This window comes from Nyctereutes procyonoides, unplaced genomic scaffold, assembly GCF_905146905.1.
Source record: "Nyctereutes procyonoides isolate TBG_1078 unplaced genomic scaffold, NYPRO_anot_genome, whole genome shotgun sequence".
NCBI classification, from domain to species: Eukaryota; Metazoa; Chordata; class Mammalia; order Carnivora; family Canidae; genus Nyctereutes; species Nyctereutes procyonoides.
Window position 1 is genome coordinate 78,777,430 of NW_026575146.1, and position 21,407 is coordinate 78,798,836.

General features: G+C 48.8%; 1 protein-coding gene across 4 annotated transcripts in view; it reads right to left on the reverse strand.

Annotated features, from left to right (window-relative positions):
• The window catches only part of HNRNPUL1 (heterogeneous nuclear ribonucleoprotein U like 1), a 35,414-nt gene extending 15,536 nt beyond the window's left edge, over positions 1-19,878 (reverse strand). The window contains exons 1-8 of one of the 4 annotated variants that reach the window (XM_055309880.1): positions 19,860-19,878; positions 15,378-15,500; positions 13,085-13,238; positions 11,075-11,148; positions 9,441-9,580; positions 7,452-7,551; positions 5,689-5,801; positions 976-1,242 (exon numbers count right to left, since the gene is read on the reverse strand). In XM_055309880.1, coding sequence (XP_055165855.1) covers positions 976-1,242; positions 5,689-5,801; positions 7,452-7,551; positions 9,441-9,580; positions 11,075-11,148; positions 13,085-13,238; positions 15,378-15,495 — 966 coding nt within the window. In that variant the 5' untranslated portion in view covers positions 15,496-15,500; positions 19,860-19,878. Of the gene's footprint in view, positions 1-975; positions 1,243-5,688; positions 5,802-7,451; positions 7,552-9,440; positions 9,581-11,074; positions 11,149-13,084; positions 13,239-15,377; positions 15,501-17,233; positions 17,262-19,004; positions 19,448-19,859 lie in introns of those variants that run through there. The other 3 variants (XM_055309877.1, XM_055309879.1, XM_055309878.1) reach the window with 3 other exon arrangements.
• Positions 19,879-21,407: the final 1,529 nt, after the last annotated feature.

Sequence of the window (21,407 nt, forward strand, 5' to 3'; positions counted from 1 at the left end):
TAACAGAGGGCCTCACATGGGGAGAGCACAAAATCATGTATTATTATCATGAATATTTACGTTTTTGTTCAGGCAGGATTAAGTGGCTACTGACAGGGAAAAGCCCAGAGAGGGTCATGCACTGCAAAAATGGCACATGTAGTGGCCGTGAGTAGTGGTACAACCTTCCTGGAGTCTGAGAAAGGGACAGACTATACACAGGAGTACAAGCATGGTATTTATTTATTTAGTACATTTAGAATTTGCTAAACACTAGATACAACTTAAATGCCCACCAAGAGGGGAATGATTCGTTTGTAAGGCCATTAAAAATGAGATTTTAAAAAGGGGTTCATGTAATAGGATAAAGCTGACAAAATAATATTGAGTGAAAAGGGCGGATATCAAAATGCTTATACTTTACAATCTCAATTATAAGTGTGTGTGTGTATAAAACAGGCACCCAGCACAGCAAAAAGGACAGCATAAACTTGAAAACTCTATCGGTGAACTTATTTGCAGACAGTGGAATTATTGGATACTAATCTTCATGTTTAGTTTTTTTTTTTTTTGGAATAAACTTAAAATCACTTATGTATCTGAAAAAACATTATTTTGAGAGCAAAGCTCGCCAGTACAGCTTCTGCAGCCAAATAACCCCCAAGATCAACTGTCATTTTTTGTTCTTGGACAGTCTTGGACTCCCTGAAAATGCAGTGTGGAAGAAGCCACATGACAACTTCCTTTGGGAACCCTTCCAAGATTTAGGTCTCTTAGCTCAGCCCCTCCCCTCTTCAGCCCGAGCCACACCTACCACCCTCACCTCTCTCTCCTAGTTCTGGGAAGCCTGGAGGGAGAGGCCCCTGGCCCCACAGTTACTCCTTCAAGAGAGGCTGTGCCCCTTTCATCACCTGGCTGCCGTGTCTCCCCTCTGCCTTGGCAGCGGACGTGGCTCTTGAGTGGTGGCCTTCAATTCGGTCTTCCAGTCCCACTCACCTCACACTCTGCCTTGCTCTTTGGTCCAACGGTGCCCCGGATCCGCTCACTCAGGGGAAGGTGCTGGATAAAGGTGAAGCCTGGGAGAACGGAGCAGTAGGGCTCTGCCCGCTGCCCGAAGTTGAACTCCACGGCACAATTCTTCACCAGGACATGAGGGTAGAGGGCCTGACCTCCCAAGGCTTCCTTCTGGATTCGGAAGGCAATGCCCATCCACTTCCCATTCTTGGTGAAGGAAAGTTCCACATCATTTCCACATTCAAAGTCCTAGGAGAAAAAGCCAAAGGAAGATAACTGGTAACGCTCTGGCTTTAGGCATTAGGAGCCAAAGCTGGGTGGGAGCAGACATAGGGAGTGGAAACCTAGCCGCCTGCCCACATCTAAGGGCCTCCCTCCCCCAGCACAGATACATGAAGCACCACCAGGGAACTGCTAAGAAAGTGCAGCCAAAGCCCTCCTTGCCCCCAAACCCAGGGGATGTGACATGTGTCCTATTAGGAAGTGCCAAGTCTTGTGCCGAGCTTGAGATAATCGTGAAGGAAAAGACGATTCTGTCTCTCCTCAAGCCCAGTCAGGGCAGTCTGCGAAGAGAACAGATGGAAAGCAAGCCACACAGGGCCTTCTGAGTCAAGCCCAGCTCTACAAATGCACTCATGTTTGTTCAACACATGTTGCACAGCTCCTGCTCTTCCTTATGCACACGTCTAAGGTGACCTGGGCCTGACAGAGCTCGGGGCCTAGTGGGGAATCAGACAAGAACACCGTCCTGATTCGGTAAGAGCACCTATCTGGGAGCAAAATTCTCGGAGGAAACCTGTAAGCCAAGTCCTGAACAATACATGGAAACGAGCCAAGTCTTCGGTGGGAGGAGAGTGTCCTACAGAGAAGTGTGGCTTGTTTATAAATCTGATGGTGAGAGAACAAAGGGTCAGCCTGGCTAAAGCATAAAAGATGAGGGAGAAGTAACTTCAGGTGCAGCGGGAAAGTCAGGCGTATCTGTTCATTCAACAACTACGGAGTTCTTGTGGAGCAGCTGGAGCTTAGAACTTAGTGGTTCAGACCGTTTGGGAAGGCAGGCTGCTTTAGCTCTCCTATTTACACACTGTGTGACCCTGGGGTTTCATCTGCAGCTTCCCTATCAAACAAGGGTGGGGTGACAAGATTTTATGTTGCAAAGGGTTGTTCTGAGGATTAAGTGGGTCAATAGGAGCAATGATGCCAGGCATCATGGGCTGCCCTCAGCGTTGTGAGGGGCTCTCAATCACCTCAGGAGTGTGGACTCCATGCTGATGGCAGAGCAGATCACCTGCCCTTTTTCGAACAGGGGAATGGTCCGTCAAAGTGGTTTCAAAATGATCACTCGGTGCAGGGTAAAGGTTTACATTTAAGAGAGACTCAAAACTTGTCATCAGATGCCAGACTAAAGCCAAGTACAAGGTCAGGTTTCTGATATAAAAGTCCAAGATGTGATATTCCTTCCCTCCTTGATGGGGAGGCCACCTTGGGACTTGTCCTTTAAGAAGGGGTGAGAATCCCTTTTCCTAAGTAGCTTCCTCACCACTGTCCTCAGTGCTCACAGGACACAGCTCTATATAGTGCTTACCTGTTCATCTCTAAGTGCTCACAGAGGTCAAGGCCATGCAGAGTAGACACACAAACATCTGCCAGAGTGAATCCTGCCCAATCTCTGCAGCACGATCCTTGCCATATCTTCCTACCTGAGCAAGAGTGGCCCAGGTCCCCACTGCTCCACCATGGAGATGAACATCCGGGGGAGGGGGTCAGCCTTCCTTAAGGCCACCAGCTTCACTGAGGAAATTTACCATATTGTACAGAAACCAGCTTCCTCAACTGACAATCTACCACTGCTGGGGCCACCTGTCCAAGAGGCAAGTGTGGTACTGTCACTCCTGCTAGAATACATGGTGCTCGTCCAGGGCCTCAAACCTCAAAGTCATCATCATGCCCAGTGTTATTCAGAGCCCATCAGTTTTGCAGCCTCATCTCTCACACCTCTTTGTGTTGTCCCTAAGGCTCCAAGTATATTACTCCTTACGGTCTGCTGAAATGGGTTATCCTGTTCTCACTGCCTGGCAGCCATTTTGTCCTGTGTTTTGTGACTGTTGAGAACTCAAGATCTAACACAAATGGGTTCCCCTTGGCTTCCCTCAGGCCACTGGTTTTCACACCTCCTCCAACTCCTCACCCCAAGCCTTTTAAAAAGTTATAGCACCCTTTGAAAAAAGGAAACTGGGCATGGAATCTTACAAACAGAAGTAGAGGGGTCCCTGGTTGAATGATCTAGCTGCAGTAACAGTCAAGGCCTATAGTTCTAAACTGGCACAGACTCAGAGCCTCATGCTCAGATGGGAGACAGTATGGGGGATGCTGCCCTAACATGCTGGTGACATGTTAAACTGACACAGCCTCTTTGGAGCATGGTCTTGGTGGCAGTGATCAAAATTTAAAAACCCACCTCTGACCCAGAAATTACACTTTCAGAAATAAACACTTCAGGTGGATTCCCACAATAATGCAAAGATGTATATACAAATCACTTAACACAGCACTGCCAACTGTGCTCCAATGGGGAAGTGGGAGAGACTATGGGACAGAGGAGATCCAAGTGTGGAAACACAAAAAGATCCTCAAGATACTCTGATAAGTGGGAAAAGGAAAACCTGTCACTGCAGCATTGACTACCCCAGCAAACAGCTTCCCCAGCCATCGCGACAGGAGATTGGCTAAATTAATGCAGGGTAAACTGGTGCCTGTGCCAGAATATTTTACTAGGCACCACCTAATAAAAAAGAGAGAAACTAATCAAATGCCAACTAATGGAGAACTGATTGTGTGAATACGGTAGGTCCACACAATGACTGCAGACTATGTGAAAGAACAAAAAGTCTTCTAGGTAGTGACAAAAAAAAAAAAAATCTCTAAGATAATTAAGCAAAAACAATGTAGAATAACAGGTATGCTATGCTATCTTTTGCACAAAAGAAAAATGACAATCATCTTTCTTGTATTTGGATACAGAAATCCTAAGATTGGTGGGTTCCTGTGAGGGGAGGGGGTATGTGAACAATGGGCAGAAGGGGAAGGTCTGCAGAAGACTTTGCACTGCATATCTTTTGATATATCTCTCTTGATATCTTTGGAAGCCATATGAATTCATTAACTATTCAAAAATGTTTTTAACTGAGCTAGATCTATACTATCTGTGTGGAGAAGGAAAGACAGCCAAGATTGACTGTTAAATGGGGAAAAAATGCAAGGTTTAGAGCAGTTTATAGAGCATAAATGTGGTGAATTTTTGGTGAAGAAAACATGTTTTTTATTAAAATGATAATGAGGTCATGAAAAACAAAAGAAAACTGATAAACTATTTCAAACTAAAAAAAAAGCTTTGAGAATGCAATCCGTGATCCTGGACTGGATCCTGGAAGAGGAACAAAATTGCTCTAAGGATACTGTTGGGACAACTGACAAAATTTAATGCGGCCTGTGGAGTAGATAATAGCATTACATCAATGTTAAATTTGATAACTGTTGTGGTTAAGACAGCAGCTTTATTCTTAGGAAATGCAGGCTGGAGGATTAAAAACTGAAGACATGATATAGGCAACCTACTCTCAAGTAGACCAGATACAAATCAGACACATATGCATATATGTTTAAGAAATGGTAAAGGCAAATTGGCAAATGTTATAATCTGGGCAGGACTGAGATTTCTTAGGGCTTTTGAGTTTGAAATCATTTTAAAGTGAGAATGAGGAAAAACAAAACAGTACATGGATACAAGTAAGAGGGAGGGAGGAGAACAAGACCAAGAGGAAGCACCAGGTAGCCACCCCACCTGAGGTCTTGTGACACGCTCTACAATGTCTAGAACACCTAATGATAAAAATGTTAAGTAATATTTACTGAACACTTAATATGCTCCAGGTATTGTTAGAAGTATTTCTAAAGAATTGGCTTACTGACCCTACACACAACTCTGAGGTAGGGGTCGACTCTCATTGAAAGCATGCTGAAATACTTGGGGAGTATTTGGGAGGGGGGCTGCCCAGGGCTGAATGGACAAGCAGAACTAGGTCTAGTGAGTCTGCCCCCACAGCTGGCAGCCATAGTGTACAGCAAAGTCAAGGGTCAGTCACTGTTCTCAGGGACTGAAGTTGGACTGCAGGGGAGCCACTCTCTATCTTGTTCTGTTTTGCATCTACTCCTACCACCATCCTTCTAGAAAACAGTGCACTGTAGGAGGTCTGGCTCCACCAGTGTGATATGAAGGAAGGGAGAGGTCTGGGAATGAGAGGATGCCACAGTGGGGCGAGAGCCAACAGCACTGCCCTTGAGAGCAGGTAGGGTATTCCACAGCAAAGAAAGAAAAGAAATCCTCAGTTTGTTCAGAAAATGTCCCTTTGGTACCTAGGATCGGAGGAAAGGCTACACACACCTGATGTCCCCAAACCTCTCCAAGGTGCCATCTGACAGCTTCGCACAGAAGACCAGAGAAAGGAGAATGGCAGCACCTTGCCCAAAAAGCCAGCCAGCATTCCAGTTTGGTAAAGAGAGACAAAAAAGCTGTAGCAAGAGACGCTGGACACGAGGCAGACAATGGACAGAGGTATTCTAAGAAAGAAGCCTACGGGTCTGGCTGATAGGACCAACATTTGGTTCTGCCCCTTCCCACAGGCTGCCGGGACTCACCGCAAAGCAGCCAATCACATCGTTCTCTGCAAACTTGTCTCCATAGTTCTCAAAACGGCTGTTGGTGGACTTCTTCCCAGTGCCTCCGTAGCCATAGGAGAAAGGCTCTTCACCTGATGGAACAAACAGGCAAAGGCTGGTTAAGACTGCCAATGGGAGGAGGAGTGAGATCCTGAGGGCTCTGCGTGACACCTGGGTTGTATGGAAATCATTGGCCAGGAACCCAAGGCGCATCCTGCCAGAAAAGCAGGAACCAACAGGTATGAATTCCAAGACCAGTGCTTCAACATACCAGCTGCTGGCCCTGGACATCTGACCGTTCTGGGTTTTGAATCTTTACCTGTATCAACTACCCATCGCTTACACCCAAAAACCAAGAGAGAGAGAAATCAAGAGGACATAGGCATCTGAAGTAAAAAGTGTGAATATCTATCCAAATGAAACTATACACTCCTTCTGACCTAACATTTCTACTTTTTTTTTTTTTAATTTTTATTTATTTATGATAGTCACAGAGAGAGAGAGAGAGAGAGGCAGAGACACAGGCAGAGGGAGAAGCAGGCTCCATGCACCGGGAGCCCGACGTGGGATTCGATCCCGGGTCTCCAGGATCGCGCCCTGGGCCAAAGGCAGGCGCCAAACCGCTGCGCCACCCAGGGATCCCTAACATTTCTACTTTTAAGGGTCAGTCTTAATTAAGTGAATGGTCAGATCATCGCAAAAGGATGGCTCAAGAGTCTAACAGAAAAAAATTGTAACCAACTTACACGATCCACAAAACACTTAACAAGAAAGTGACACAACTATAAAATGGAAAATTGTGTAGTGGTCAAGCAGCTCTACTTATTTACAAAAATATGCCTGGGATCTATTGAGTAGGAAAAAGAAACCAGGCTATGAGATAGTACACATAGTGTGACCCAGTTTGAGATATACAAAGAACAAAAGAACTGGCCAGAAGACTGTAGATAAAAATGTTAACATTGGTTGTTATCTCACAGTTTTGGGAGGATTTTCATTCCCCACCCCCCCTTCCATGTGGCCTGAATTCTTACAAACAGCACGTACTACTTTCATAATCAGAATGTTTTTATGACCAAAGCAAAAGGTCTCAGCAATAGTCATTGAAATCAGCCACCCGGGGCCAGGATGTCACTTGAGGCCTGGAGGCCTGTTAAACATTCAAAATCTCTCAATGGTCGGCCCCTGCCTCTCTCTGCCAACCAGCCCCCTGCTTCCCCTTTTACTCTGGGTTTGGTTTTGGACAGAAAACCCCAGACAGAATCAAACAGGGCTTGAGGAACTTCTTTTCAGCATGGTTTGAGGACAGAAGACAACTGATTTTTCTAAAGAAAGGGATCAGGGATGCCTGGGTGGCTCAGTGGTTGAGCCTGCCTTTGGCTCAGGGTGTGATCCCAGAGTCCTGGGACTGAGTCCCACACTGGGTTCCTCACAGGAAGCCTGCTTCTCCCTCTGCCTATGTCTCTGCCTCTCTCTCTGTCTCTCATGAATAAATAAATAAAATCTTTAAGAAAGAAAAGGATCAGCCTTCTGAAGAGAACTTTGGACGCTCTCCTAAAAGATGAATACATTTTTCATAGAAAAGTTAAGATGACTGTAGTTCTTTCAGTTGAATCTTATATGCCTGAAGACAGGCAGGTGTCCCACCCCAGGCTAGCTGTGTTCTGAGTCCCACGCTGGAAAGAGGAGATTAGGGAGCTTGAGAATCCACTCTCTGGCCTGCTAGGCTGACCTCCCCTTACCCAGCTGTGTGCTGCAAGAGTCCAGGGACCAGCCGATGCGGACAACATGTGGGTCGGGCTCTGTGGAAGGAAGGTGCTTCACGGAGATTTCCTCATTGATCTGGGGACAAAGAATTAGAGGGCTCAGAACTGAAGCTCAGAGACTTGCAGGTTATAAGGCAATACAAGAGAGAAGCATGCAGGCATTAAAAATCAGCAGTGGCTTCTGTTGCTGGGGAAAAGGTGTTGAAGCTGCTCAGAAGGGCCTGCTGCCCTGAAAGCAGAGCCACTGAAGGGCTCGGGAAGTATAGGGCCACAGAGATAGGCTTTCAAAGTACAGTAATTTTTTTAAATTTTAACATGCTGTGTGGGAAATGGGGACTCTCATATTTAGTGTAGAAGGACAAATTGGCACCATGTTCTTGGAGGGCAATTTAGCAACCTCTATCAAAACTGCAAAAGCATATGCTCTATAACCCAGCAATTCAACTTCCCGTTTACTCTACAGATGCACCCATAGGTGTATGTATGACCACACCCCCCACACACACAAATATTCAATGTGATACTATTTATATGAAAAACAACCACCCCCCTCAAACCATCAGTAAGGCACTGCCACGTTACAGCACATCCATGCCACAGAATAGGTGAAGCAGCCAGAGAATGAACCAGGGCTAAGGGATCGGTATGGAACATGTTGTCCAAGACACAGTACTAAGTACAAGAAGCAGAAAGAATGAACCTCGCCTCTGACTTACCTTACAGGTTAACTGCCTAACACCTACACCTATGTGTATTAATTGGTAGCTTCTGTAAAGTTACTCTACTTTTGGATGCACGTTTTCCACATTTTGACATGTCCAAATCAGGGCAGATCTTATAATTGATGTGGTAAGACAGCACTCTGGCAGTTTTACTGACACTGTTTCTGAGCGGCAAACAATGTGCAACTCACAACTGACAGACTTAGTCAATAAAAAATGGTATCAGTGTCAACTCGCCCCTCTTAAAAAAGGGGGAAGAACAGTGCCCGTTTCATGATGGTACCTTGGGGATTAATGCAGATGTCCATGTAAAGGGCCCAGCACCATTATCTAGTGCATGTCAATGGTTCTGTAAATATTAGTGATTCTAAACAAGTTTGGATAAAGGACGTGCAAGAAATTGTTAACACGTGTTTTCTCTGGAAAGTAGAGTAGGGACTGGGAGGGTTTGAGTCTAACTTCTGTTTTTTTTTTGTTTTGTTTTGTTTTTACCCTACACTCTTCTGTGCTGTCTCAATTTCATTGAACATAAGAACATATTGTTTTCCTAAATATAACCTGTCACACACCATGGTAGATGATGGTAGCGGACTGCCTGGTAGCAGGACTGTTCTTTGCCCAGGTCTCCTTCTGGCCTCTCTCTAAGGGGCCACTTACATTCTTTCTAGCTCATTTTTTCTTCCAAACAACTCTTTTTACCAGTTCTACAACCAGTCATCCCTAGTAAAGTTGGCTGTATAATACCTGGATCAAATCCTACTGAGGGGAAAAAAAAAAAAAATCCCACCAAGGAAAGATCAGCTCAATGAGGTAATGTATGATTGCCTTGTCTTCCCAATGGGACATTTAGCAATGGCATAACTCTCTAGAGTCCACCATGCTTTTTTTTGCTTTGACATGCAGTCTATGCTCTATTAAGTCTCTTTTTATAATAACGGCTCTGACCGGGCAGCCCCCGTGGCGCAGCGGTTTAGCGCTGCCTGCAGCCTGAGGTGTGATCCTGGAGACCCAGGATCAAGTCTCAAGTCGGGCTCCCTGCATGGAGCCTGCTTCTCCCTTTGCCTATGTCTCTGCCTCTCTCTCTCTCTCTCTTTCTCTCTCTCTGCGTGTCTCTATGAATAAATCAGTAAAATCTTAAAAAAAAAAAAAATAATAATGGCTCTGACCGAAGTACCTAATGACAGGCTCATTCTAAAGGATAGACATGCTTTCTGTACCTAACCTGTCTGTTCCTCCCACTCACCTTCATCTCGAAACACACACGGCCCCTTCTGACTCCGTAGCTGGCACGGGCTCCTGACCACAGGTAGGCAAAGCCCTCAATTGTGAGAGGATAGCCACTACTCCGGTCTCGTGCCACTTTGAAGTGGAGATCGCAGTTATCTGTGGAGGAAAAAGCCAGGAGTTGGCTGATATTTTAAAGATCCAAGCAAGGGACAGGCACAGGCACAGGCAAAGGTAAGTCCTCTGAAAGTGTTAACCAGAGTACACAAGCAGACATAGTATGGTTCATGACAAACCAACACCAGCCAGCCATTCTCCCATTTAGTAGCAAGGCTCCAGACTACTTCAAACTGGCCTGCACAGGATCAAAGCTGCCATTAGACATAGGAACTGGACTCTCCATCTGGTGAGGCCAAAGATGGCCATTAGGCGAAGCCCTAGAAGTTGTACACAAATGCACTTTGCAGGAAGGAATGTACATTTGATAGGAAGAGTACCTCAACATGTTCAAGGGATTTAGCATTAAAAAAAAAAAAAAAAAGGCTGATCCCACAGCCATACACTTTAACCATTTCTCCATGCTAATGCTATCAGTTTGGGAGCCAGACTCCTGCTGGCAACAGCTGCACAAACCTCTGACCTGGATCTACACTTGCCACTCGGGCACCACTGTCCAAGTATACTGCAGGCTCCCACCTCCTTTGCAGGCCTCAGACTCTCCTGCTGGAGTTCTGATTCTTCCCGTTCTTTAAGGAGCCAGTCAGACCTCCAAGAAAGTCATTCCTGACCATCCCATCCAGCAGGCTGCCTTTTTTTTTTTTTAAAAGGCTGCGAGTTGTGGTCTGTACATTTGGCATTTGATCGGCCACCACTTCACTGACCACTGCCATCCTATACTTTTAAAAAAGTTTGGTTTTACTCTGGGTATACGGGCTTTGAGATCCTGAGATAGAGGGGACTACGTAAGAGAAGTCCGTCTCTCTTCCAAAGTACATAGCCACTGCTCTATAAACACGAGCTAAGTAAAGAAATACATGAATTACTGGTGAGTTTCTGCTCTGTTGAAAGTACAGTATTCTCAGACCTGATTGGGCTTCTTTTTAAAGTCAGATTCCCAAGTTCTACCGCTGAGATTCTGTCTGAGGAGAGGCAGGGCCTATTATCACCACTACACCTAGGGTTCTGATGCACAGTCAAGGGGAAGCCACTTATCCAGTGGAAAGAAACCGGAGGACGGAGAACAGGGCGGGCCAGGCTAATGCCTCAGAGGACAAGGTGGCATTGGTTTCACCAGGAAAGTGAGCAGTAGATGGAAACTGGTGGACTGGTAGTCAAAGAGTTAAGTTTCCTCAGCTGCACTCAGGTTCCCTTCTTGATTAGATGACAACCCCTTGGGTGTTCGGGGTTTTCCAAATGCTCTCGTACCCATTCTGAGGAGTGTCACTGAAAGTCCTCTGAGGTCATCAGGGCAGGATTATGCCTCCCTGAAGAGAAGGTGAGAGAAGCAGAATGATCTGCCCAGGATACCAGCTAAAAGTGGGAGGAGACCTTTGGCCTCTGAACCAATACCTCACTCCTGAGCCTCGTTTCTCTCATACCAGTCTCCCAATACTGACTGCAAAGTAGAATTAGACGGGCATCCCAAGGACTCACATGTGTCGATGGCAACAAGGGTGTCATCAAAGTCATCTTCATCCTCTTCAGCAGGAGGCTGAGGAGAACGGCCCCTGTCAGAAAAAGGGATTAAGTCCCATAAGAAGGATTGGATAAGCAGAGAGGAAGGGAAATGGAGGTTCTGTTAGAATTTACAAGTATCCTCCAGACTGCTTCCTGGATTTCAGTTTCTTCCCACAGAGGTTAGCAAAAGAACTTGGCCACCTCACACCCTTGCCATGAGAGCAATGACTGTTAACTCCTAGGGTGGGGACGGGGACTAGAGAGGGCATGCTCTGCTTGAAAGGGCCGGCACAATTAACTGGCCAGAAGATGACTCTTCTCGCATACTCCAAGATTCTGACCCACACTCTGGGAGTGTCGAGAGCTGCCTCCATACTGGGTTCTGTTGCTGATGAGAGGATACAGTAGCCCAGAAGGGACTGAGCCAGGAAGGGAAATGTGCAAAGGCTCAGGTCAACCCCAGTGATCACCATCTGTCTACATCTTCCTAAGACTCCACATCCACAAGTGTTTGGAATGACCCATTTTTTCAGCCTTTCTGTCAAGTGTCCTAAATTATGAATGAGATTCATCTCCTATCAAAACACCAAAAAGGGGGCAGCCCAGGTGGCTCAGCGGTTTGTTGCAGCCTTCGGCCCACGGCCTAATCCTGGAGACCCAGGATCGAGTCCCACGCCGGGCTCCCTGCGTGGAGCCTGCTTCTGCCTCTGCCTGTGTCTCTGCTTCTCTCTCCCTCTGTGTCTCTCATGAATAAATAAATAAAATCTTAAAAAAAAACAAAAACCAAAACACCAAAAAGGGACTAATGTTAAAATACTGCTGGTTTCCACCTTATAGGAATAAAGGAGAGATGTGGAAGGAATGGGGCCTAATGCCCAGGGTCCTGCCTGGAACATCAGACCCTTGTCCACCATGTGCCCAGATCAAATACCAGAGCCCACCCGGGAGGCTTCCCTCTGGTGGAATGCCTTTCTGGCCCTTCCAGTCTAGGGCTAGCACAAAGACCTGTACAAAGAAGGAGTGCAGCACACACTAAGTCCATCCTAGAAAGCTATCCCTGCCAGCCACAAATCAGAGCAAGTATTCCTTCTCTCTCTCCACAGACTAGTAGCCTAGGCCTCTGCTCTGCAGAAGGCACTGGGAGAAACTCCTCAGAGGTAGTTCCGCATCCTACCTTTAGTTGCAGCCAACAGACCCAGGCCCTGTCTGAATCACAAGCTGGTGAGAGAACAGACTCCACCAAGTAGGAAATAAAACCTGTCAGACAACTAGTCCACATAACTAGAGAAGGTATGGTCATCTTAAATTTCCGTGATCAGAAAAATCTTCGTGCAGAAACGGAAGGGGGGGCAAGGGCAGGGAGACAGGGAGAGCTTGTCAGGAAAGGAAAACGACCAGGGCAGATAGGCCACTCCTCACTCTGATCCGACACTGAAACGCACCCTGCCTACTAGCCCCTCTAGGTGGTGACTTACTTACATATGCGCCTGTCTCAGGCCCTAGATTGGGATCAAAAGAAGGTAAAACCCACCGTCCGTATCTGTGTTCAGCCCAAAGGCAGGTACCTTGTGAAAAGAGCATGAGTGTGAAAATGAATTAATGAGAGATGGACAGAAGGGTGTGTTTGGGAAAAGAGTCAGGAAAAATAAATCTTTTCCATCAATATTAAGCAGCCATGAAGAATAGTAGGACACCATGCAGGAAGACCAGGCAGTGAGAGAAAGGACTGAAAAGGGAGGCTGGCATCTCACACATGAAAGGCAGTGTTTGGACTTCGCCCTGCAGGTAACAAGGAGGTAAGAGCTGAGGGAAGAAGCAAAAGTTTAGCCAAGCTAAATCTGGCAGTGAGTGCCTGGAGGACTAAGCAAATGTGTAAGGGCAAGAAGAGCTCTGCTCCCTTGGCTCAGTACAAAGGTCCCCATGGGGACCAGGCTACAGGCACAGAAACCCACTGGAAAAGGGGTTACCATCACCTCACACACCCACCTCCTATCCTCTCGGTGCTCGAAGTACCCCCGTCCCCGGTTTTCTTCATAAGGCCTCTTGCGACTCTGGAATTGCTGTCTGTCTGGCTTGAGTTGAGAAGCTTCGGGCGGGAGGAAGCTGGTGGGTGCTTCTTGCTTCATCTCGGTCTTCACTTCTACAGTCAGGACAAATCCAGGTGGTCAAGATGGGAAACTCCTTAGCTATCGTTTTTCTGGTCCCCCGACCTTAGGAGATGCTCACAGGATCCTGACTACAGTGATGATGGACTGGGCATAAGCAGCTTGCTGGGTTCAATAGAAGCCTGCCAAGGAAGCCAAGGAGGCTGCATTGCAGAACAGAGCCAGGGCACAGGGAGGCCGGAGATGGCTAGCCAGGCACATTGGCACTGACTGTTGATGGGGTGACCAATGTCAGCCAGATGATTCTCAGGCCTCATGGGGAGGGAGAGGGGCTTCAGCACTAAATAAAGGCAAGCTCTCTTACAGGCCCACCCAAAGGTGGAATGGCTGCCTCTGGTTACTTTGCCAAAGGCCCCATGAAAGCTAGCAGCTACCTTGGCCCATACCAAGTGGGAGATAGCCCTAGAAAATTTCTAAGATTCCTTTAAGCTGAGATCCCATGATCTGACATTCTTTAATTTCTCCTCCCAGAGAACCTTTCCACCTCAGTTCTTACAAAGCTTCTTCAGTCTGGCAAGGGAAAGGGAGGGGGGAGGTCAATTCAACAGGACACTGTGGTCCTATAGCTAACTCCACTGGCTTCAATCACTCTACCACAAAGCCCAGAATCACCCCTGGGAAGGGGGAGGGGTCTACACTTAAGCCAGCCTATAGGTGTGACGGCCTTATTAAGTCACACCACAAATAGAAAGTCAGGATAGGATAACATGCTGTAAACCAAGGGAAAGGCTCAGTCTCAGGCTGACTCTCTCCTTGGGCCAAAGATCCCACGAGTGTCACAGAGCCTGACATGAATCTACAGTTTAACCTACATTAAAATTAAAATCCATGGGCAGCCTGGCTGGCGCAGCGGTTTAGCACTGCCTGCAGCCTGGGGTGTGATCCTGGAGACCCGGGATCAAGTCCCACATCGGGCTCCCTGCATGGAGCCTGCTTCTCCCTCTGCCTGTGTCTCTGCCTCTCTCTCTCTCCGCCTCTGAATAAAAAAAAAAAAAAATTAAAATCCTAAGCCAGGGACGTCTGGGTAGCTCAGAGGTTGAGCATCTGCCTTCAGCTCAGGGCGCAATCCAGGAGTCCCAGGATCGAGTTCCATATCGGGCTCCCCACAAGGAGCCTGCCTCTCCCTCTGCCTATTCTCTGCCTGTCTCTCATGAACAAATAAATTAAATCTTAAAATCAATCAATCAATCAATCAATCAATCAATCAATCCTGAGCCACCCACAAGAAATGTCTGGGCATTTCACTTTGTGGATGAACCAAGAATGAAATTAGATACATTCAACTAGATTCACTAAGAAAAGGCACTGGGGCCACAACACAGTGAAAGGAGCACAAGCTGGGAGGCAGTCCTGGCTCCATCATTACTCAACAGTGGGAGCTTGCTTTTCAAACAGTAGGACACAAATGGTTGGGAATGCTCCTCATTAACCAAGAGCAGTGGCCTGGACTCCAGTTTCCCGGGTTTTAACCCAAGCTCAGCCATCAGACAAGCCACCTCCCCAGTCTATAAAATGAGAGGCAAGAGCTGAGGTATATCTGTGGTTCCCAAACTGACACTGCAGAGAACTTTGTTGAAAAGACGTATTTACACATCTGGGAAACCATGAGTTTAAACAATGTGACACAGAGTTTTTTTTTTTTCCCAGTCCAGGACTTCTCAGAGCCTTTACAGTGACTCTCCCAGGGATGGGACAGCACGTGCTGCATTTTCCAGATATATTTTGGCCAAGGAACCCTTTCCTGGGAAGTCCCTAATGATATCTCCTGGAACAATATTCTTCAGAACATGGGAACAACTGGACTAGATTTAGAAGGTCCTTGCTGAATGCTACATTTTAAGATTTTAAATAAGACTTAAATACTGGCCCGAGTCTAAACTCTCCCCAGTATTGATACTAACATCTGAAAACAGATACCACTCCCCTCTCTTAACACCTGGGAGCAGGATTAAGTTCTCTCCTTCAGAAGAACCTTGCCAGAGTGACAGAGCCCAAATGGACTGCCCAAGAGGAAGATGCAAAATCTCTCTGGAAAGACAGGCTTTCAGCAGAGGGGATGAGCCACGTACAGATCTTATTTCCCTCAAAAGAAGTATACATGTGCGCTTTCCCACCTGGGCGATAGGCCTGCTGCTGTTCCATTTCAAGCGGTCTCCTCTCGTAGCCAGACTCGTTCTCTTGCTTGATGACCTGGCTCTCATAGAATTGGTTTTGCCTGGTAATATTGTCCATGACATCTTAAAACAAAAAGTGGCCAGTTAGAAGGTGCTTCTTGGGACCAGAGGTGGCTTTTTTGGTGCTACACAATGTCATCCCCACTGGGGATAGCCTGCCAAAGGCTAAGAGGTGTGGCAATGCCTTCAGATAGAAACATATCTGGGCAGTCAGCGGCCCCAGCTGCCTGAGGACATGCCCTCTAGTCCCTCAAATGGTTGGTGATGCATCTGTGACTGGGCTGTACAGAATCCCAACAAACTAAACCAAATGAAGTAGAACTGCTCTGGTTAAAGTGAGGAGATGGGAAGGTCAGAGAAGGTATCCAGCTTGACCTTACTCCCGAAGTCCCCACTCCAAGGCTGGGGCAACTCTACAGACACCTTGGATTCCACGTAGCACAGTTTAAAAACCACCAGTCTGGCTGTACTCTGACATGGTATAATGTGTAGGGAGTTGGCTGTAGAGCACAACCTTAAAAACTGCTCAGGGCACCTATGAGTCCTCTGGTGGACCCAATTCACTACCATCTGCACAGTCCACCCTCTCTACGAATCCCTTCCACCCCACGATAGCTGCAAAAATAAAAGGGTAACCATACCAGTTGAAGGGGAACTGGGGTGGAGGGGGGGAAAGGAACTGTTAAGAAAACAGGAGTCATAACAGTGGCCTTTTAGACTCATTAGGAATAAGTCCTGAAATACTTGGAGCTAGATGGGAAGGGTTTTGAGAAGGTATATTATGGAATAAGATGAAGAATAGAAACTTATAAGAATAATATTAACTATCCATAGAGTGCATACTATACACCAGACCCTGGGGTACAGCTAAGAATAAGTTTGCCTCGCTGAAGCCTTCAGTTTAGTGAAATGGATGTACGTTCAACAAATACTTAAGAGACAAAAAGCATATTCTAATTGTGTTCAGGTCTATAAAGAAATTAAGACAGGGATCCAGAAAGTAAGATAAGCCTCAGCTCAGAGAATACATAGGTGAGAGCTCAGTGACGAGAATAGAGAAAACATTCCTGGGGTTAGAATAACATGTGAAAGCTCCGAGGTAAGACCAAAACCAGAGTAGGAAACTCAAGACCCTTACAGCCAAACCCAGAGAGAAGTTTGGAAACCTAGGATGAGCAGCAAGCTGGCTTTCCACCCAGGAGCAAGCTTTGCTAGGTGCCTCTAGGGCCAGAACCCACAGGAGCAGAGGGAAGGAGACTCTTCTCCACCTGCTAACTGATTGGATCCTTTCTCAGAGGACAAATACATCTGGGGACAAACCAGGTGCAGCCCAAAGGGAGGAAAGTAACAGATCACGTGGTTTTTGCTACAGCCCTGTTTACCAGAGCTTGAAGGAAGGGTTGCAGTGGGGCCCGAAACGGGCTCAGAGGATTTTGCTGTAGGGGTTAGTAGAAAAAGGAAGAAATAGAATATCTCCTTAATTGGAACACAGGGCAGGCTTATCAAACCATTTGGTATTCTTCTGGGGCTCCAAGCACAGTGCTCTTCTTCCCACAAATATTCACATCTCTTCTTAAGAATTTCTCCTGTGCTCAAGGAGGAAGCTTCACCCTAACAAGCCATGATTGTGGGGTCCTCTGCTCTTTAAAACATCTGCCTCCCAATAATAGGCAGGCCCAGTGCTAAAACCCCTACACATGTGACCTCATTCATAACAATCCTGGGGGCACTGTAATTACCCCTGTCGTACACACAAGGAAACTAGGGCTCGCAAGTCATAGAGCCATCTTTAAAACAATGTCCGTCTAAGTCCAACATGCCCTCTTCTGAGGCACCTCTGACCACTGGCCCTTCCTCCTAGGCATTCCTGCCAGGGTCTCTCCTGCCTTAGACAAGCACACTGACCACTTCTCCTTCCTACATAGGTCTCTGCAAGGGGAAGTATTCTTCCCTGCAGGGGCACGTGGGTCCTGGACAATCCCTAGGCTGCCCCCACTGCAAATCTTTACTCCAGGACGTCCCACCTCTCATGAACCAAGTCAGTAAACACCCAATGCCAACCCAATTTCTTGTCTCTTCTCTCACCCCCATAGCACCTTCTTTTCAGAGAAACCACAAACGCTGGATGCCAGAGTCCTTTCTATTTACTCTTTAACTTCTCCAATCCCGGCTCCCCAGTCCTGCTAGAAAACCACACTTTTCCAACTCCAGAGTTCTTCCCTTCCATTCCAGGGTCTTCTCTCTTCAGATAATCTTACATCTACCCTGTCCTTTCTCATTCTGAGTCATAACTTCTGGCTCATGCAATGATTCCTTATTACACCAGAGACCCCCAATCGCCCGGCACGCAAATAACTGTTTCTGGGGACCAAGGAGCTTTGTCATGGACAAGACACTCAGCCTCAGAAACACTGCCCTCACTCCATCCAGAGGCCCCTAGCCAAGTCAACAGGTTTTCTTTATCTTTCCATTCTAGAGTCTCCTCCCTCCCATTTTATGCTAGACCACATATACACTCCTGTACTGGACACAAGGATCCTCTGTCCCACAGATACTCCATCAACTTCAAGCTCCACCAATTTGTTCTCTGCCACACCCCACCCCCAGCTACCTCCGGTTCTTCAAACAATCCATAGTGTTAAACCAAAACCATTCAGCAGTAGCCGCTGAAATTACCTGTCCTCAGAACCTACCAGCTCAATACCTCTAGGTTCCCTGCCCAGCGAAGCATTCTTCCCTCTCCTGCCTGCCTCCAGTGACCCGGGATCCCCATACCTACCTCCTCTGGAAGTCAACCAGAATGTTCCCGGTTCTCCCAGCACCAAATGCCCAAGTTGGCCCTGCCTCAACGTTGGCCTTCCAGCCCTGAGACCCCCAGACCATCCTCAGAAAGAAGTGGGTCCTCCACAGTCCAAACACATGGCAGTCTCCCACATTCCCTAAATGCTCACTAGCCAAATACCAGAGCACCCAGTCCATCAGCTCCCTCCTGGCCAGACACCAGCACCTCCATTTCACCAACCCATCCGAGTACCAAACAAGAGAATTCCCCATACCCCACCCAGCAGCAAACTCCAAGATCCTCTATTCTCAAAAACTCTCCCAGCTCTAAAATACACGGCTCCCGACGCGCAGCCGAGACGCTGGGCTTAGCAGAGTCCCTAAGCCCACCCAGCTCCAAACCCTGAAATAATCGTCATTTCCAAGACCCTCCTCAGTCCCCGATTAGAAAACCTCTTGTTCTTCCGACTGTTCGGCTCCAGAAACCACAGCTTCCGGTCTCCGAGCACTAGGCTCCGGAATCCTCTACGCTCCCCCTCCCCCCACCGGACCTTCCTCAGCTCCGAAACCCAGAGCCCCCACTCCAGTACCTCCCCTGCCCCGAATGCCAGGGTCCACCCTCTCGTCGTCCCGAGGCCCACGGCCCTAGATCCTTCTCAGCGGCGGGCAGCGGGATCCCCCAATTCTCAGACCGTCTCCCCGACCTCAGGCGCCGGACTCCGCGTCCCACAGCCCTTCCTCGGCCCGCACTCCGGGCTCCCCGACCCCCGCCCCGCGCACTCTCACAATGTCCGTCCGGCCCCGAGTAGCCGCCAGGCTCCGGGTGCGGCTGCAGCCCGGACGGCGGTGGCTGCGCGGTCCCCTCCAGCTCGGAGCCCCCCTCGGTCTCGACCTCCTCGTTGTTGTGCCCGGGTCGCCCCGGTTCGTCGTCGGCCTCGAGCTCCCGCTCGTCGTCGGGCTCCTCGGCCTCCAGCGCCGCCTGCAGCCGCTCAGCAAGCTCGGCCTTGAGGCCGCGAGTGTCCAGGCCGCGGCGCTGCAGCTCCTCGCGAAGTTCGTTCACCTTCAGACGGCGCACATCCATGGCCCGGGCCCCCGGGGCGGCCCCCGAGCCCGGCCCGGCCTCCCAGGGCTCTGTCCCCCTTAAACCTTTCCTGTCAGGAGGCGAAGGGGGAAAGGGGGGGGGCCCGCTCCAATGGCGGCGGCGGCTCAAAATGGCCGCCGCCGCCGCCTCCCCCTCCTCCGTGTCTCCCTACTATGCAACACGGGTGTCGATTGGCCACCGCCTGGAGACAACGGGCGCGGGCCTGGAGGCTCAGCCAATCAGAGCATAGCTTTCAAAAGAACGGCAATGAAAGGGCTCTGGAGCCGCCAGAGAGGAAGCGTTGGCCTACGTCGCTGCCGCCGCCAGGGCGGAGGGCGGGAAAAGGCGGGAGGCGGAGCACGCGGTGACTGGGTAGCGCCCGCGCGCCCGCTCCCGTAGGGTCAAATGAAGAAAAAGGAGTAAAGACTTGGCCCAATCAGCGACGAGATCTTAGAATGAACCCCCACCGCCCGCCAACACATACACACATATACAGACACACACTCTCGGCCTTTCCTGAGCGGTCCTTTCATCAAACTGGGGTCTCCTGTAACACCTACCCTGATTGGTCGAGATCTCCCGCCCCTAGAGGAGTCCAGGCGGGTAAAACGACTAGAACCAATCAAAGGGAGGGTCGGCCGACCCACTCCCCCCGCCTCCGTTCCACTGTCGCCTTTAAGAAACCGGAAAGATGAATTCGCCAAGGGCCCGCCCCTTGCCGTTAGGGCGGTTTCAAAACAATCTGCCCGCCAATCGCGATGACTGTTTTATCTTATAAAGCGGGTACAGTTGGGCTCGCTGGAAAAAGCTAACCAGATTGGCCGTTCTTCCCCGGACGGCCTCGCAAATGTCGCTGAAGGGGGGGGGGGGCGGGGAGCGGCGAGATAAAGCAGACAAATTATCCATCTTCTAACTCCATCGCCTTTATGCAAAGGAAACTTGGCTTCAGAGAGTCCCGCGGGTTTGAAAGAGGCTAAGCAAACACACGGGAGAAAAGTTGTAAAGGAAATCGCACCCTCTTCCCTTTGATCTCAAGGGGCGCCTCTTGCCACGATCATAGCTTCGCCGCCGCCGTTCTCTATGGTTGGGATCTTACGTGGAGTGGGCGCTCTGCGCGCGACCATAGAGCCTTTCCCCTCCGGAAAGACCTCCAGGAGTTCGCAGGTCTCCACTCCAAATCCTCTAAACCGCTGTCGAGTAGTTCTGGCTGTTTGGCGTCTGACACTGACAAGTTCAGACACACAGGTTGGTAGTTCAGCCTCACGCTGCAAGGGCAAACGCCAGTTTCGCAGTGTCTACCGCGCTGCACCACCACCTGTCGCCTCTTAACTCAAAAGACACAAAACTTTCAAAGATACACAATGGGGGGGGGGTGCGATGTAAACGCCCGTTGCCCGCTAAGCCGCACCGTTAAGCCCACGGAAGACGCACACCACCTCTACTTCGACAGAAACACACGCGACGCAGATAAACAAGTGGCCGTGGGTCAGATTGGATGCATCAGTTAAGGGGAACGTAGACGGGGCCGCTAACGTCCGCACTGGCAGGCGGCACCGAATGATAAAGACAAAGGACAAGTTACGCTACGAGCTGACACGGCAACCCCGACACACAGCACCCACTCAGAAACGGGGCAGACACTCACGTGGGCCCGGAGGTTCCAGTCCAGACACCCCGCCCCTCGCCCACGTCCGACTTCCTCTCTCCTCCCAGCTTCCCACAAGGGTTTGTTCTAAAAAAGTTTGTGGCCCGGATTGAACTATCCCCGGTTCTCAGGAGCCGCCACCGGGGGGCGCCCGGGCGCTGGCAAGGGTTTCTCCATGTGCTGTCGGGTGCACCCGGGATCGCGGGCCCAGGATGCATGCAAAGCACAGTGGGTTTGCCTTGGCAGGAATCCCTTTGTGGGCCCGTGATGATCGGAGGTGTCCTGTGCCTGTGTTTCATTGTGAATTTGAACACTTGAGTCTGTGAGTACCTGTTGTGCTCTGTGTGTACTCTTTGTAATCTGTGTTACTCGGGTTTCTTCCTATTCCTGGTGAGTATATCTGCCTTTCATATGTTTGTAAATATGTTTGTGTCTGTGTAATCTTTTGCATCTGTTACTACAT